The sequence below is a fragment of the Actinia tenebrosa genome, unplaced genomic scaffold, assembly GCF_029948245.1.
Source record: "Actinia tenebrosa isolate PJP-AT-01 unplaced genomic scaffold, QUT_ActTen_1.0 PGA_scaffold11__36_contigs__length_13525064, whole genome shotgun sequence".
NCBI classification, from domain to species: domain Eukaryota; kingdom Metazoa; phylum Cnidaria; class Anthozoa; order Actiniaria; family Actiniidae; genus Actinia; species Actinia tenebrosa.
In genome coordinates, this window is record NW_028292571.1 from 12,783,186 (window position 1) to 12,799,382 (window position 16,197).

General features: G+C 38.6%; 3 protein-coding genes across 6 annotated transcripts; 1 reads left to right on the plus strand and 2 right to left on the minus strand.

The window, feature by feature from the left end:
- Positions 1–498: 498 nt before the first annotated feature.
- On the minus strand, positions 499–15,511 carry LOC116288165 (uncharacterized). 3 transcript variants are annotated; one of them, XM_031694915.2, is made up of 5 exons: positions 15,236–15,511; positions 14,257–14,413; positions 4,448–4,563; positions 2,804–3,080; positions 499–1,821 (listed from the first exon to the last, which is right to left on the minus strand). In XM_031694915.2, exons 2-5 carry the CDS (start codon positions 14,408–14,410, stop codon positions 1,568–1,570), a joined length of 801 nt encoding a protein of 266 aa, XP_031550775.1. In that variant the 5' UTR covers positions 14,411–14,413; positions 15,236–15,511; the 3' UTR covers positions 499–1,567. The 3 variants fall into 3 exon arrangements, with proteins under 3 accessions (XP_031550775.1, XP_031550774.1, XP_031550776.1); XM_031694914.2 differs by having other exon boundaries at positions 15,232–15,511; XM_031694916.2 differs by lacking the exons at positions 14,257–14,413; positions 15,236–15,511 and adding an exon at positions 6,475–6,662.
- Positions 8,148–11,242, plus strand: LOC148912613 (THAP domain-containing protein 2-like). 2 transcript variants are annotated; one of them, XM_089027507.1, is made up of 2 exons: positions 8,148–8,748; positions 9,159–11,242. In XM_089027507.1, the coding sequence occupies exons 1-2, from the start codon at positions 8,419–8,421 to the stop codon at positions 9,408–9,410; spliced, it is 582 nt and encodes a 193-aa protein (XP_088883633.1). In that variant the 5' UTR covers positions 8,148–8,418; the 3' UTR covers positions 9,411–11,242. The 2 variants fall into 2 exon arrangements, with proteins under 2 accessions (XP_088883633.1, XP_088883632.1); XM_089027506.1 differs by having other exon boundaries at positions 8,158–8,748.
- Positions 11,190–13,272, minus strand: LOC148912614 (uncharacterized). Its single transcript, XM_089027508.1, has 2 exons — positions 12,806–13,272; positions 11,190–12,482 (listed from the first exon to the last, which is right to left on the minus strand). The coding sequence occupies exons 1-2, from the start codon at positions 13,018–13,020 to the stop codon at positions 12,065–12,067; spliced, it is 633 nt and encodes a 210-aa protein (XP_088883634.1). The 5' UTR covers positions 13,021–13,272; the 3' UTR covers positions 11,190–12,064.
- Positions 15,512–16,197: the final 686 nt, after the last annotated feature.

Below are 16,197 nucleotides of genomic sequence, written 5' to 3' on the forward strand. Positions count from 1 at the left end.
GTTTGTGGTTGCTTCTTATACATCTTTAGATATCACAGTATGCATTTCCCGGCAACACTTTCAGATCCGTCTTCAGAAAAATGTGCTGTTTTTCAGCTGGTTAGCCCCAAAAAACCGCAATGTATTATGGGACGTGGAAATGGTGACTGAATAAGGTTTTGATAGGGAATGGAGTTTTTTAAAAAATAGGATGATTATCTGACAAATAGCAGCGAAAGTACTTGTTTATATATGCCTTATATCGTCTAATTTAATTACCATTTTTTAGTGTTTTTTCACCTGTTTGTCAGGAACTGAAGTCAAATCTAATGATCGTGGGCTCAGCAGTAATATAATCTAGACATGCGCACTTACACCTTAAAAGTTAGAAGAATTTATACTTTGATCAAAAGTTAGCTTTAACAATTAGCCGGATACACATGAAAGAGTTGAGAGATGCAAGTAAAGTCCTGTCAGCGATTGTTCAAGTCAATTCAGCACAATAACCAATCATCTTCGTTATAGGTTTGATGAAGTTTTTAATCGAAGCCTTTTAACAGTGAATTGAGTACCAAATTAACATACATGTCATCGAATGGACCTTTTCTCAAAAGTCTCGTGGATGGCATGCGAGACCAACATTAAAATACAAAAGAAATCACACTTTTTTGTCGAAGGAATCATACGACGCAGGGATGTCACTGCGAAACGTAAAGGCAATATATTGTCGCTAGTGTGTGGCCAATATATGGTGTTAGTCAAATCCAACTAGCTAGTGCTCTATAATCAATGCTGCGTTCTGATTAGATGAGCTACTACTAGGCTGTAAGTTATAGCCCTACTAGTAGCGAAAAGTGCCGGCTTTGAAAACCGTAACATTTAGCTTTGAATTAAAACTTGTTTGCATCTACATATTTGACGGACTGGTTGAATTTGACTAAAACAATTAGGCCTCTTGAGTCGATAGCCCATTCAGGCTCGAGGTTTAATTGCTAATGGATATGCTAATATTGTTTTAGTTGTGCGCATTATTTTAAAATTTTTAAACTACAAGCATTTATTCTAAAAAATTGTTTCTTAAAACTACATTACGTTAACTAGTAGATTCTGGCAGTCCTTCGTATGACAGAGCATAATGCAAACTAGACGATTATATTAAGTCCTCGTGGCTTTAAGGCTGGTTCACACTAGCGTGGTATAAGCGTCTGAATCGGAATCAGAAGTGCAAGAAGCTTACGATCTAGTGCGAATCAAAACAACGCAAGCGGAATCGTAATCTTTGATTCGGCGCTCGCTTCTTTGTTGTTCCCATAGTTACCAAGAAGGCCGCCATGTTTTTTGCTCTGAATGGCCTGGGAAGAAGCTCTGTCATTGTTCAAAGCTTCCGATTCCGATTTTTCGGTTCACACTTGATCATAAGCGTCGTAATCAGAATCGGAGTCGGCAGAAAAAGAAAACCTTCTGATCCTTCCGATTCCAACTTTGTCGCCCTTCTGCTTTCGATTCTGACTCCGGTTATTGGTTCCCACTAGATCGTAAGCTCCCCTTACGACTCCGCTTCCATTCCGACGCTAGTGCGAACTATACTTTACTCAGCAACTAATCTTGATTTATTCCAAGCGTGTCTGATAACCTCCTCGACTCTCGGTGCTTCAGGATGCCTGAGGGTGTGGGGGTGGAATGCCGATGGAAGTGGTTTGCCATCTTCTTTGTGGTCACCGCCAGCGTCATGATCATCGGCATAGATCTCCAGCTCGTTGGCAGTACAGCAACAGCAAAACTTGTTGGTGCGTTTTAATTCGAGGTCTTTGACGAAGCGATAGTCCATGTATTCGGTAGTAACTGTAATATAGATAAACAAAATGATAGTTAGTAGTATTCTTGGGGTGCAACCACGACTCAAAATCCCTTAAGATATTTTAGTAACAATTGACCTCTCCATGACCATCAAACTGCCACTTACTGAACTCGGCATAACATTGAGTAGAGTTTCTAAGGTATCTCCCTTGATTCAAGGGGTTTTTCTCTGGGTTCTCTGGTTTTAATCCCTCCACGAAACCTAACGCGCTAAATTCCAATTAAATCTGTAAGTTAGCTGTGTCCTGACTTATATCAGCCCAGAGGTTGTTTCAGGGTTCAATCTGTGAGTTAGCCATGCCCTGACTTAGATCAGCCCAGAGGTTGTTTCAGTGTACTCCTCTACGTAGCAAGCATACCCCCTACCCCTCTACATTACAAACATCCCCACCCTACCCCTCTTACATGTCAAACATCCCCACTCTATCCATCTAAATTACAAACATCTGCACCCTACCCCTCTTACATATCAAACATCCCCACCCTACCCCTCTTACATAATAAACATCCCCACCCTATTCCTCTTACATAACAAGCATCCCCACCTACCCCTCTTACATATCAAACATCCCCACCCTACCCCTTTACATATCAAACATCCCCCACCCTACCCCTCTACATTACAAACATCTGCACCCTACCCCTCTTACATATCAAACATCCCCATCATACCCCTCTTACATAACAAACATCCCCACCCTATTCCTCTTACCTAACAAGCATCCCCACCTACCCCTCTTACATATCAAACATCCCCACCCTACCCCTCTACATATCAAACATCCCCACCCTACCCCTCTACATTACAAACATCTGCACCCTACCCCTCTTACATATCAAACATCCCCACCCTACCCCTCTTACATATCAAACATCCCCACCCTACCCCTCTACATAACAAGCATCCCCACCTACCCCTCTTGCATAACAAATATCCCCATCCTTCTCCTCTATGTATGGCACTCACCTGATCCAGTGAACAACCCACATGGAGGCTCCTTCTTGTAGAAGATACCTTGTCCAGTAACTCTCCAGTAAGTCTTGGCCAGACAACAAGGACAAAAATATGCCACACAGCACTCCCCACAGTCTTCTTTGTATGCGATCCCTGGGGCTGGGGTCACACCAGACCACTGCGCTCCACTCATCTCTACTTCCTTCTTCTTTTTCTTGAGTAGTGTGATGAAGTCCATGAGCATCAGTCTGTCACCAAGACACTGGATACCCATCTCAACTAAATGACGCTTGGAACAATTATTAAAAAAAACTGTTAGAAATAGTTCTTTTTCATTGCATATATTGATATATCTTGGATCCAAGGCTAACATGAAAACACAAGAGAAATCACACTTTTTCTCGATGCAATTTGTGGCTTTTCTATTGTATTTTTGTGTTAGCCTTGCATTCAAGATAGTTTTGAGAAGGCCCCATTTTCAGGATTTTAACCCCAATACACATGTTCAATGTACAGTCGACTCTCTTTGACCCCTCTCGTAAGCGACCAGCTCCCGTATATGATCAACTTTTGAAATTCCCGTTTTGTTCCCCATATAAACTCTGTAAAAAAACTCTCTCATAAGCGACCACTCTCGTAAGCAACCACGACCACCTTTGGGGTTAAAATTTTGGAATTTTTCATTGTTTTCCCTCTCCCGTAAGCGACCACCCAAGAGCCATTAATGGTGACAGATCCTTTAACAATAAAAAAATTAAGAACATAAAGTCATCGGGTATTAAAAACCCGACGAAATATTGACAATTATAGTACTGTAAACATATAGCACAGTTTACTAAAACAGTTTAATCGTTACTGCAGTAGTTTTAACACGTGAATTACGAATTATAAATGGTTAAGGCTTCCTGTGTTGGGATTTCCATTGTTTGGGCTTCCTGTGTTAACTCTCTAGTAAGCGACCATCTCCTGTAAGTGACCACTTTCTCCTGGCCCCAGGGTTGTCGCTTACGGGAGAGTCGACTGTAATTTATAATTAATAGGCTAAGTTTTCACTTATTATAAATCTTATACCACATCACCTACTCAACTACCTCTTTAGTTATCTTTGGTGGAATAATAGCCCACTTCCGAGATATACTTCGTTTGTCACGCACAAAGGTTTCAGTATGAGGCTACGTGCTAATTAAATGCAATTTAGCACGTAGCCTCATACTGAAACCTTTGTGCGTATCTCGGAAGTGGGCTATTGTACTGTCATTCTATAATTTTAGCTATAGTATATAAATATATTTATCTCTTGATAGTACAATAAACTATTGTTGTAGTAGCATGGGTGGCATATCATCCTAACATGCAGGGGCGAATCCAGGGGATGGGTGCAGGGGATGCAAACCCTCCCTGGTTCGACTTTGTGCCCCTAATTCGAAGATAACCAAAACTGTTTTTTCCCTTTGATTCTAAGGGTTGCACCCCTCCCTGGGTTAACTTTGTGCGCAGCACCCCTCCCTGAACAAAAGCCTGGATCCGCCCCGAACACATGATCTTTAACCACTGTGAGTCCAATGGGTCAGGTCGCTGGTTCAAGCCCTGCTATTGCCACATGTGAATTGAGTTTGTTAAATAAAAATATATTTGTCTTGTTTCAAAGTATATTACCTCTTGCATGAGAATGAGACATTTTCCATTGATTTTGTTTGCTTGGAACTGTTCACTTAAATAATCCAACCCTATTCTTGACAGAAAGTTTTGAACCACTTCATGGACTGACCATGCTGTGGAAAGAGAAAATGAGGTTCAAATCATACATATACACCTGAATTCCAAATTTCAATAATTTTGCCTGAAACAACCCCTGCACAAAGTGCATAGCGAGGTCTTGACTACAGGGGGAGTGATGTACCATCAATCGTTATTTTGGTGGTGATAATAGTCCCCTTCACAGTTCCCTGCACCATCTTGAAAGGTAGCTGTGCCTTTGCATCAAAGTGAGACAAAAAGTGAGCTTGCAATGATAGAGACCTTTTTTAACACCTTGAACAACTATTCATATATCTTTATTATTGCAAGCTCACCGTTCATCTCGCTTTGATACAAAGGCACTGCTTCCTTTCAAGATGGTGCAGGGAACTGTGAAAGGGATTATTGGGTAGTATTGATATGGGAATAAGGGAATGTCATGTGGTATGGAATGGGAAACTATTACAGTTAAATGGAAAGTTATGCCTGGTTGAGAGTAGCATTGGAATCAGAAGCACAAGCAACACACACAGACTCAGTATTGCATTTATTGCCTACTTGTAAAAAAAGACAAGCGCTGTTACTGCCGTTTGCATTACTATGCAGCCACCCCAGACACAAATCGCGTCATGTAGTTTGCAATAGACTGCCGTCAATCAAGCACCTACTACTCCTACATTCTACTTGGATGTACTTCAACTCTTTGCAATCGCTTACGGAACTTTCCTTCGTGATATCTGACTTAGATAGTTTGATAGATAAGTCAACTCACTGATCCAAACGTGTATAAATGGCGTCAACATGAATGATTGACGGCAGTCTATTGCAAACTACATGACTCGATTGTGTCTGGTGTGGCCACATAGTAATGCAAATGACGGTAATAAGCAGCGCACTACTGAGTCTGTGTATGTTGCTTCAAGTAACATTCTCGCAAACTACAGTATATACCACCTTTATGCAATTATATGAACTTACTCATAATGTTACAATTTTTTAAAATAACTATGTTACCCAGCAACAGACAGACATCCTGAAATATTTATTTGAATTTATTTTAATCATATTACGCCAAGAAACTCTACTAACAATTGACATTCGAGTGGGAAACTAAATATGGTGAGAAGTTGAATTATGAGAGGTTAAAAATGAAGGCAAAAACAAACAAGATATGAAAATTTGCATGGAGAATTTCACAATCAAAAAATTCTTAAAAAATTGCATGGATATCTTAGATGAAACTTGAGCTAAAATACATCACTTGATTTTAATACTAGAAACGAGCATTATATATAAACAAATAGGTTTATCGTAGTAGATATGAAGTTAAAATCATCTTAAAATCTTAGGCTAAATCTTTCAATAAACGTTACAATTTATTTATGCGAGAAAAATAAGGCCAACATTTGAATATTTCAAGCTTTAAATTCGAAGAGTACCTTGAAGACTTAGATTTTGGAATATGCTTGGTGTATAAATATGATCTGTGATCTTTTAAGACAAAAATATTTTTCAAAAATATTTTTCTAAGGTCTTGTTAATGAAGATTTTGAAATAATAGTGAGTAAAATTAGAACTTAGCGACAGTATTTACACATTTTGAGGCTTCAATTTTTGATTGTATTCTTGGTTTAACATGAACTTTTGTTTTCAAACAACGCCCGAATTTTAGGAAGCAGACATGGTCTGTCGATCCGCTTTTATTCAAGCTAATTCAGCATAGTATCTTCAAGACTAAAATATATATAAATTTTACAAGATAACTTGATTTTAACTTTGTCATTCCTTGCGTAAACAACGATGGAATTGCTCTGAAACCTTTCATAAAGATGGACTAACCCGCTTTGGCTTGTAAATAACACACAGTTGCATGTTTCAAGGCTAGATTTATAAGATACGCATAACAATGAACAGCCAAGCATATGGTTCTGAATATCACTCATTACCTTGTACAGTGGTTGGATCTAAGTTCAAGACATATTCCTCCTCGCCCGAAAGCTGTTTGGGCTGATCGGACACTACTTTGGTAGCCATTGGTAAACCTGTTTTAGCTTTCCCTGGGATCGTTTCGTACCCTCCCTTTGTTTGGCTTGCCATATTAAAGTTAATTATTCATAGTAAGCCGTGTCCTCTTTAAGGCATTCTGGAGTCACGCAAGTCATGCAACGCTACAGACAGCGTGACATCTCTTTGTCTTTTGTCAAATCTGTGGGCGATACGTTTGAAGACATTCTGAGCGTGACTGCATGATAATTGGACGCGAATTGAGTTCGTTTTACGTCGGAAAAGCAAAACCTTTTCAAAATGTAAAATCCCTTGTTATCAGATCCTAGCTAGCCTTCTTACACAGGGAGCCCAACCAGAGCGCGGTCATCGCGAGTATATAAACTTGTCCACTCTAAATCGACCAGTGATCGAGCATTTCATCATAAATTGCGCATGATTGAAGCACACTTTGTAGGTATCTTAGGAACGTAATATATATGCTTCCCGCACGATGTCCACAGCTTCTGACACCATTTTTTTCAAAAAGAAATAGTGCTCAATCATAAATAGATGTAGCGCGTTTTTCGTACGAGTGGGAATCGATACGGCAATATTCGTAGCTGTGCCGTAGCTTTAATACCGTATCTACCGTAGCCGTGACTACACGTTGTGATTGGATGAATTGCTGGATCAAAACAATGGTAAGCCATTTCAATGTATATGTTTCAAGGTTCCCGGCAATTGGTCCTGATTTTTGGTGGTCACTTAATAAACTTTTACTAAATGCAAAATGTAAGAGGCATATTTATTAAACTTAAATTTCGCGAATTGATAGAAGAAATTTGTTCAATCAATAGAGATTTGTATGAATGGGAATCGATACGGCAAATTTGTAGCTGTAGTTTGCGGCACGTAAGGGGCACACTCTGCAATAGCGCGGCGCAACCGTGACGTCATAAAAACGAAGACAAAGGCGAAATTCGGACAAACAAACTTACAAGTTTACTTTCAGCAGATAATTTTCACAGCCGATCGCAGTTGATCTTAGTTTACATGGGTTATTATCGTAACTTTAAGTAAAAATAATAAAATCGGTTCGTATAATCCTCGTAGCGGTTAAACAGAATGCAATGTTTGTCAGGATCTTTAAGCTATTTTTAGAATCAGTGCGCTGCGCTATTTGATATACAGCAAGATTCAAGATGCATAAGATGATACGTGCCAACATGCATCATGCAACATGCATCGTGCCAACATGCAACAAAACTTTCACCAACCTTCTTCGAAATAGCTGTATCGAACCCTAGTCAATGGGTTAACAGCCCTGAGGCAGAGCACGTTTAGTGAGATGGCGTTCTGAAGTACGAGGTATTTTATATTGTTTGACTGTGAAATTATGCGGAAACTGTTTCAATCAGGTATACGTACGTAAGCCGAGAGCAGTTGCAAATTTTGAGACATACTTCGGGACTAAGGATTTCAAAGGTAATGGAAGGCAATATTCATGTGAGTTCTAATGCGCAGCCATCAAAACAAAGAAATGATACTCTAGGGAATGACAAGTGGTCTGCAATGCATGGGAAAACATTACGGCCGAGCCGAGGAGGTTTATTTAAAGGACAACTGACCCCAAAAATTGCCGTTTTTCATATAAAACTACAACGTACATAGATCACATAAATTCAACTTTGAACTCTGATACAGCTTCTATGTCGCCGAAAAGAAATAATCAATTCGCGAAAAATAGCAATAGAAGAGCGCCATATTTGAGCCCGCAATAAATTACCGCATTAATGCCGTGACGTCACAACGTGAAGCTTGCATTCCAAACTTGTTGAGTTTGTATATTTCGAGTGCTAGTCGATCTTTTAATAGTCTAAGTTAGAGTAAGTTTCTTAATCCAGATGGGCCATTGTTGTGTGCCAGAATGCACCAACCATTGTTCCAAAACTGAGTCTGTTAGCTACCACAAAATTCCTAACAAAATAGCTCTTCAGAAGGCATGGATAGCGCGGATAAAGAGAGAGAACCTGCCGCCTTTGAAGAACTGCTACGTTTGCAGCGATCACTTCGAGGATTCATGCTTTGAAGTGGATCTGATGGAGCAGTTAACCGGGATAAAAAGGAAGAGGAGATTAAAGAGCGATGCTGTTCCGTCAGTATTCAATTTTTGCAAGACAGCTAAAAGAAGAACTACATCAGAGAACCGGCTCAAACGCAAACAAAACGAAGAGGTGAGATAACATGTCATTTATACATAACATAGTTTACATTGTTTTTCGAAATAATCACTCATGAAAAAGACTTATTAATGCATACCGAAGCGAGTCATCAATCATTAGCTATTTATGCTTTCATAGATGAAATGTTGCTTAAAATCATAAGTATAGCTAGTAATATTTGATCGATACTTGAAATTTTCAAAATGGTTATTTGCACGTGTTTAGTTTACATTTGATATTTATTCGTAAACCATAACAATGTTGCCGTAATATTCCAAATTTGCTTGGATAAATGACCACGGAAGAATAATTTATAGCATTGTTGGTTAATATGTTTATTTTGTATTATTTAAGGTAAAGTAGGCCTCGAAGAATGGTTTATAGTATTGTTGAAAACATTGTTTATTTTTGTATTTTCAAAGAATGTGGAGCAGCTATGTGCCACAATAAATCCCTCGTGTGAAGATCCACCAAGTATGGAAACACCAGAGTTCTCTCCTGAACCACTTTGTAAGGAGATTGGTGTTCAGTGTTGCCTTGGTTGTAGATATGTTGTAACATCCACTGCATCAACTCACAGACAGAGCCTGGATACTATAAAGATGCCGACACAACAACAGTTTACAATCCCTCCCCTTCACCAAACATCAGTAGAGATGAAATACTCAGTGTGAGCTTCCACGACCACAGCTACAGTACTAGCTATCACCCCTCACCAGTAAAGTCAATGCCAACAGTGTCTCCACAAAAGTCAGAAAAGTCTTCATTTTCAGAGGAAGAGGGACTCCCACTAAGTGACGATGATGATGGTTTCATTGTTTCATCGCAAGAGACAGTTTCAACAACGGACAGTGAATTAGAGCCAGAAAACAAAGACTGCAATAAAACTCTTGAAAACCATATCAAAGAACCTAAATATTTGGTATTTAACTCTTGTTTGCAGCAGTTATTCAAGTTTTGTAGAAGCTGTGGAGCACCTGTCGCTGATGTCAACTTTGTATGTCAAGGCAGCCTACTTATTGTGACAACTACATGTATGAAACATCATGCTTTGACATGGTACTCACAGCCAATGTTAAATCGCTTAGCTATTGGGAACTTGTTGATTTCCTCATCAATATTATTTACTGGTAATACTTTTACCAGACTTCAAAACTTTGCATCCTGTCTTGGCCTAAAATTTCTGAGTGAGAGGGTCTTTTACAGACATCAGGAACGTTACCTATTTCCTGTTGTTAATGATGCTTGGAAGAGAGAGGAGGCTGCTGTAATTGAAGAGCTGTCAAATAAGGACATAGTAAATCTCAATGGTGATGGCCGAAGTGACAGTCCTGGCCATAGTGCTAAATATGGCACATATACTATGATGGAGACAAGCACAGGGAAAATTGCCACCTTCAGCATTGTTCAAGTCTCTGAAGTAACCAGCTCCAATGCTATGGAGAAAGAGGGGTTTCTAAGGTGTTTGAACACTTTAGAAGACATGGTCAGTATAAAATGTATCACAACTGACAGACACACATCCATCACCAGCACTATGGCAAAAGATTTTAGCCACATCAAACACCAGTATGATGTGTGGCATCTTTCCAAGTCAATCGTAAAAAAGCTGAACAAGAAAGCAAAATTGAAGAAAAACCAAGAGCTGGCACCCTGGATACAATCCATTTCAAACCATCTTTGGTGGTGTGCTGCTACATGTAATGGGGATGTACAACTTTTGAGAGAGAAGTGGAAATCTGTTGTTCACCATTGCGTGAACAAGCATTCCTGGAAGGATGCAGAGGTATTCAAAAAGTGTGCCCATCCTCCCCTAACCCGCAATTGTTCAAAAAGGCCCAAGGAGTGGAGAAGCTCGTTATCGCAAGTGCTTCCCTAAGATGCACAAGCGCTGGGTTGTTAAGCCAGTCTTACAAAGAAAAAGCTATGCTTTCCTCCCTGAGCTACAACTGAAAGTACTTGAAATTTGTGAGGGTGGCATGGAGGCTGCAGGGGTTGACCCAATTGAAGAGGTCGAATTACCAAGAAACATTGCTAGTGTTCCTGCCCCAGACAAACAGGAATTGATTGAACGACACCGGTCAAGATTTTCTAGGTAATTAATTTAAATGGAATGTAGTAGAGACTACAAACACTAAAATGTGTAGTGTTAAGTGATGCTAATTCTAACCATTTCCTATTTTTAATTAACACTATTTAGTAGAAAATAATGCAAAGCATCATTGGCACTCTTTTAGTGATTGTACTCTAGTGAATAGCTGTTTTGAAAGAACTGTCAAGTAAGCCTGTCGTCCCAATCCCCCTCATCTTTGAACAGCTGTGTTCATTACTGGTAATAATTACAATGCTTCTACAAATGGGAAGGTACATGACAGACCCAAGTAAAACTGCTATAAACAAAATATGTAATTAATGTGAAGGGGACCTGATTAAAGTGGTAGATAAGTTTGCAGTTTTTAGATGTTCAGATGAAAATTTTATTAAAATATCATTACCACTTAGGAAACGAATTGACTTTTAAATGAAATCTTAAAAGAGGTCTTTTCTTTAACTATCTACGCTCCATTATATATGGGGTCTCTCCCAGTATGAATGTAGTATAGAAAAAATTCCAGCTGAATAGTGACTTTCGCTTTCACTCATGGGAATCAAGATGTTCATTCATTTGCTCAGTGAATTAATCAGTGCATGATTACTGAGCTGCAAAGGGCCTATTTGCCTGGAAAAAAAAAATATGAACCATAAATGGCTGACAAGCCTGGATGCCAAGATTTCCTAGTGCCAATTTGTCTGACAATGAGACTAGTCAGTACCAAGATTCTAAGATGGGGTGGGATTCTATCACCAAGAGAATATTTTTTTCATTTAGCACAATTTTTGAATCCATTATAGCATGCTACTTCAAGGCAAATGCTTTATAAACAATACTGACTAGCCTTGTTTTCAGACAAATTGGTGCCCAGGAAATATTGGTTATCCATGTCTAGTATAACTGCAAAATTTGCTTGGTTAGCTCATGATTTTGTCCACTAGTGCTTTGTACACTAGGTTCTCTATTCAGCTGGATATTTTGTCTAGGTGTAGTTGTTTTTAAATAATAAAATATGCAAAACCTACAAAACATTTATATAAACAACTTTCTATATGTACTTCATCTAAAAATAAATTCATGACTACTCTTATACATTTTGGTCTCAGCCTTTCCATGTTTTCCTTTTCAATTTATCAATTCAGAAATCCTGATAGAAAAAAATCCACTCTGTGTATATGAAATGAAGTAAGGAATAAATAAAATGTATATAATAACTCCATGTAACTTTAGGCCAAGCTAATCATCTGCATAGTGAAAACCTTCAAATTCAAAGTCCTCCTCTAGTCCAGGGGGAGGGAAGTGTGCTCTGATGCACATGACAGCACAAGAGGGCAGAACAACCTGAACTTCCTTTCCAAGAACTCCCCAGCACCATCTTGCTAGTTGCCTATATGCAATGTGTCTGTACTGCTTGTGCTCTGGGCCTTCATACGCATTACTGTACTGCTGTTTGTACTGAGCCCATGCGGTTCGAAGAACATACTTATTGGCACAAACAGGTAAGAATCCAGGATGTTGAGTAATGCATGGTGGTGGTTCATCAGCATCTCCATCTTCAACAACAAACTGGCATGTTGCAACCACTTTTTCGATTTCTTGGCAACAAATGCATTCAGATATTGAATCCATAATTTGGCAGCTACCACAGGTACACCTATTTAACAGAAATAAAACAATTCTTAGTATCTTTGAACATTATCAACGATTGTCCCAAGTGAGAATATACATACACAACTTGTGACACAACTATATCCCTGTATCTATATCCTGCAGTATATAACTTATTGACTATCAAGCGATGTTTTTAAACATGTTTTTAATTAAAATTGTGAAAGTTGGTATTGCTTTTGGTTGCAAACTGGATTCATGCATACCAATATCTAAAGAACAGATTGCAAGAACACGAGTGGCAAGATACGATTTTATATAAAATGGATATGTAGTTCAGTTTTGTGATAAGACAGAAGTACGACTTACCAATCTGAATTTGTAAGTCGATTGTTCTCTTGTTCATCGTCTTCAATAATGTCACTGTCAGATCCTTCTCTGAACTCTTCATCTGAGGAGATTTCTATTTCTGGTTCAAACTGATATGGCCGTAAACCAAATTCGTCGTCCATTCCGAAAAATTCTTGAGCGAAATCGTCTCCCGAGCTGTCCGAGCCTTCGGAAGAAGAATTAGATTCTGACATGCCTTTAATTTGATGACCAAGTTGTATTTTTTCGCAAAATATTGAGTAAAACGTATAAGAAACTGAGGAAGAAGTCAGGCAAACAACTGGAAGCTTGAACTCTTGTGACGTTGTGACGTCATTACGCTATTTTTCTGAGCCCGCGATAAAAGCGCAAGATGGCGGCCACCAGAGCGATATATGCGATGTTTTCAAAAAATTGTTTTAGAAAAATGGATGCTCTATCCCCTTTAAAAACTGGATTTTTGGACTTCTCAAATGATGTAGTTCCTCTTAAAAATGGGTCATTTTGGAGGGTCAGTTGTCCTTTATAAGATAACGTGAGATTGGAGAATACCTATAGAATAAAATCTTTTTGGCGCGAAATGTCAGTTTGATTTGATTACGTTGCTTCCTGACCTCACGAAATACATTGGCTTAACGTATATTTCTTCATGCTCTGGTAACGAAGACTGCTTGATTACAACTGAATCTTGACTCTCATCTTGAAATCTGATCTTTTGAGTTTTATATTTTCCTGAGGTCGTTGGCTTTGTTTAACGCCTTACGCCGTGTTTATCTATTATCCCATATTTTTTCATTTTATCTATTTACCATAACATACATCATCTTCGTCGGGGCATTTGCTAAATTTCTAAGATCAAAGGAATTTTGCTAAATTCCTAAGTTGCAAAGTGAGTGAATTCGAATCTGAATCCCAAAGTCGACGCATGACGGTCGTATATTTATTTTGATTTATTCGTATACATAGATATAGCACTAACTTGTAGCTTAATCCAGTTGGGATGGAAACAAGCTATAGTGTGTAAACACATAACAAATTTAAGCGCAGTCGAAGTATAACAAAGCTTCCTTTCTAGTTAAGATATTACAAAAACACTCGAGTTAAAATGCTCAAAGTTCTACGTTAAACTCATGTGGCGCAACATACGCATAATAGAATTTTTCAAAATTCTGGCTATTTCTTTTGCCTTCGATCGAATTATAATTAGTTTTTCCACTTCAACAATCTTCGATTCGCCATTCATTAGTGATAAAATTGCAGGGATTCAAACTCTTAGTTCGGACGTCTTTATCCCTTAACATTTAGCAATTAGATTAAAGAACTAAGTGCAATGAAAGAAGACAAATACATCTATGATACTAGCTCCATATTCCTCGATACATTAGCCTATATAGATCAGTAGTATCTTAGCTTCCAAGACTGAATTCTATATTATTTATCTCACTACAAACCTGCCACAGCGTTAGGGTCCAAATCCAAGAGATACTGCTCAGCTTCACTCAATTTTTGAGGTTGGCTTTGAATCACCATAGGTTCTTTCTTCGACATGTTTTCGACTTCGGCTGTAGCTGCGTATCCTGGTAGCGTATCGTAGCTTACTGCCATTACCTGAGGCAGAAGAATTTATTAGATACGCTGTAGTACTGTGTTCTAGGACATTCTTAAAGCAAACCTTTGTTAGTTGTTTTTCATGTGTTTTGAGCTAGAATTGTTTTCATATCATGGCCAATAAGGGTGTTGTATATAAAAGATTGACTGCAGAGCTGCATGTGGGTGTATATAGACTTTTGTGGACTAGAATAATCTACTGCTACGATTTGCGAGTTTTTTTAGCGTTGAGCTCATCAAGGTTTTTTATATTGGATTTACTAGTAGTTATGAAGTTATGGATTGAGACGCAATATACTTAATTCTGTATCTCAGTAAATTAACACACGTCGAATGTTTAATTTAGTTTGTTAATCTCTAATCGTACAAGTCTAAAACGAATCAAGATGACTTTTACAAAAAAAATGAATTTGGAATTTTATAGACGCTAAGTTTCAAGACGAAAAAATCTTGCAGATTATATCTAGATATTTTTGATACTGAGAGTTTTAAAGCTAGAATAAGAGAAGAGAAGAGAAGAGAAGAGAAGAGAAGAGAAGAGAAGAGAAGAGAAGAGAAGAGAAGAGAAGAGAAGAGAACAGAAGAGAACAGAAGAGAACAGAAGAGAACAGAAGAGAACAGAAGAGAACAGAAGAGAACAGAAGAGAACAGAAGAGAACAGAAGAGAAGAGAAGAGATCGAACAGAATTTAAAAGTTGGAACGTTTCAACTGCGTATACTCCTTACCTATTAGCTAAAAATTTCGTCCATAAAGTAAATCAAACTCTCACTGTACATGAATATTCTAACATCATTATATAACCAGTACCAATACTTACATACTTGGTGTTTGATAAAAATTGAGTGGACAAAACTGTCTTCAGTTTTTTATAGCTAGTGCATCATCATAGCTACGACATTTTCCTAACTACTTCATTAAATACTACGTGTAGTGGTTTGTTTACAGGATTTTCCCGCCACCAGCGATATTGATTCTAGGCAGCCATTGGCTAATCACGACGATGATAAATACTGGTTCTGAAAAATTGAAAACATGATGTTACACAGGAAGCCCAAATAGGAAAATCAGTATCAGCCAGGCTATAGCTAGCTACGTCCTCTCTATGCCTTTCCTCGACTATTTTTTATGGACGAGGAGAGGAACCAAAAGCTCCACTTGCGTATTTTTAATTTAAGTTTTTTTGAAATCATTGCCAAAAACATGGAGAAATTTAACCCAAATATGTTATCCCGCGCAGAAATTTGCACAGAGATAATCAAGCGGCCGTCGTCCTTGGCGTCCGCGTCACTTGGCGTCCTCGTCCTTGACATCCTCGTCCTTGGCGTACTTGTCCTTGGTAGAACGTCTGTTGATGGTCTTTAACGTCCTAGAGAGAACAAGAGAACGGCAATGACAAGGAAGAAAGCGCATACGGAGAAATCGTTTTAAAAACGTGCTTGCGCCATCGTTTTGGCGTCCGAGTCCTCGATGCTCAAGGTCCCTGTGCGCGTGCGTGTTTGAGGAATACACCTCTTTATCTTGGGCGAAATGTTCGATCCCCATTTCAGACCACGTGTCGTTTACTTGAATAAGATTCTTTTAAGTTGTTTGATTTGTATCCATATTCATGTGTCTTCTCATGTGCAACACTTAAACAAAGAAATGATGCTCTAGGGAATTACACATGGTCTATAATGAGAAACGATACTTCTTCCACGTCAGAGGAGGAGTAGTGGCTTCGTATGCCTCAAATCACGCTGTGTTTTTTTTAAACAGACACTTAAAAATAGAGGTTTTGCATCAT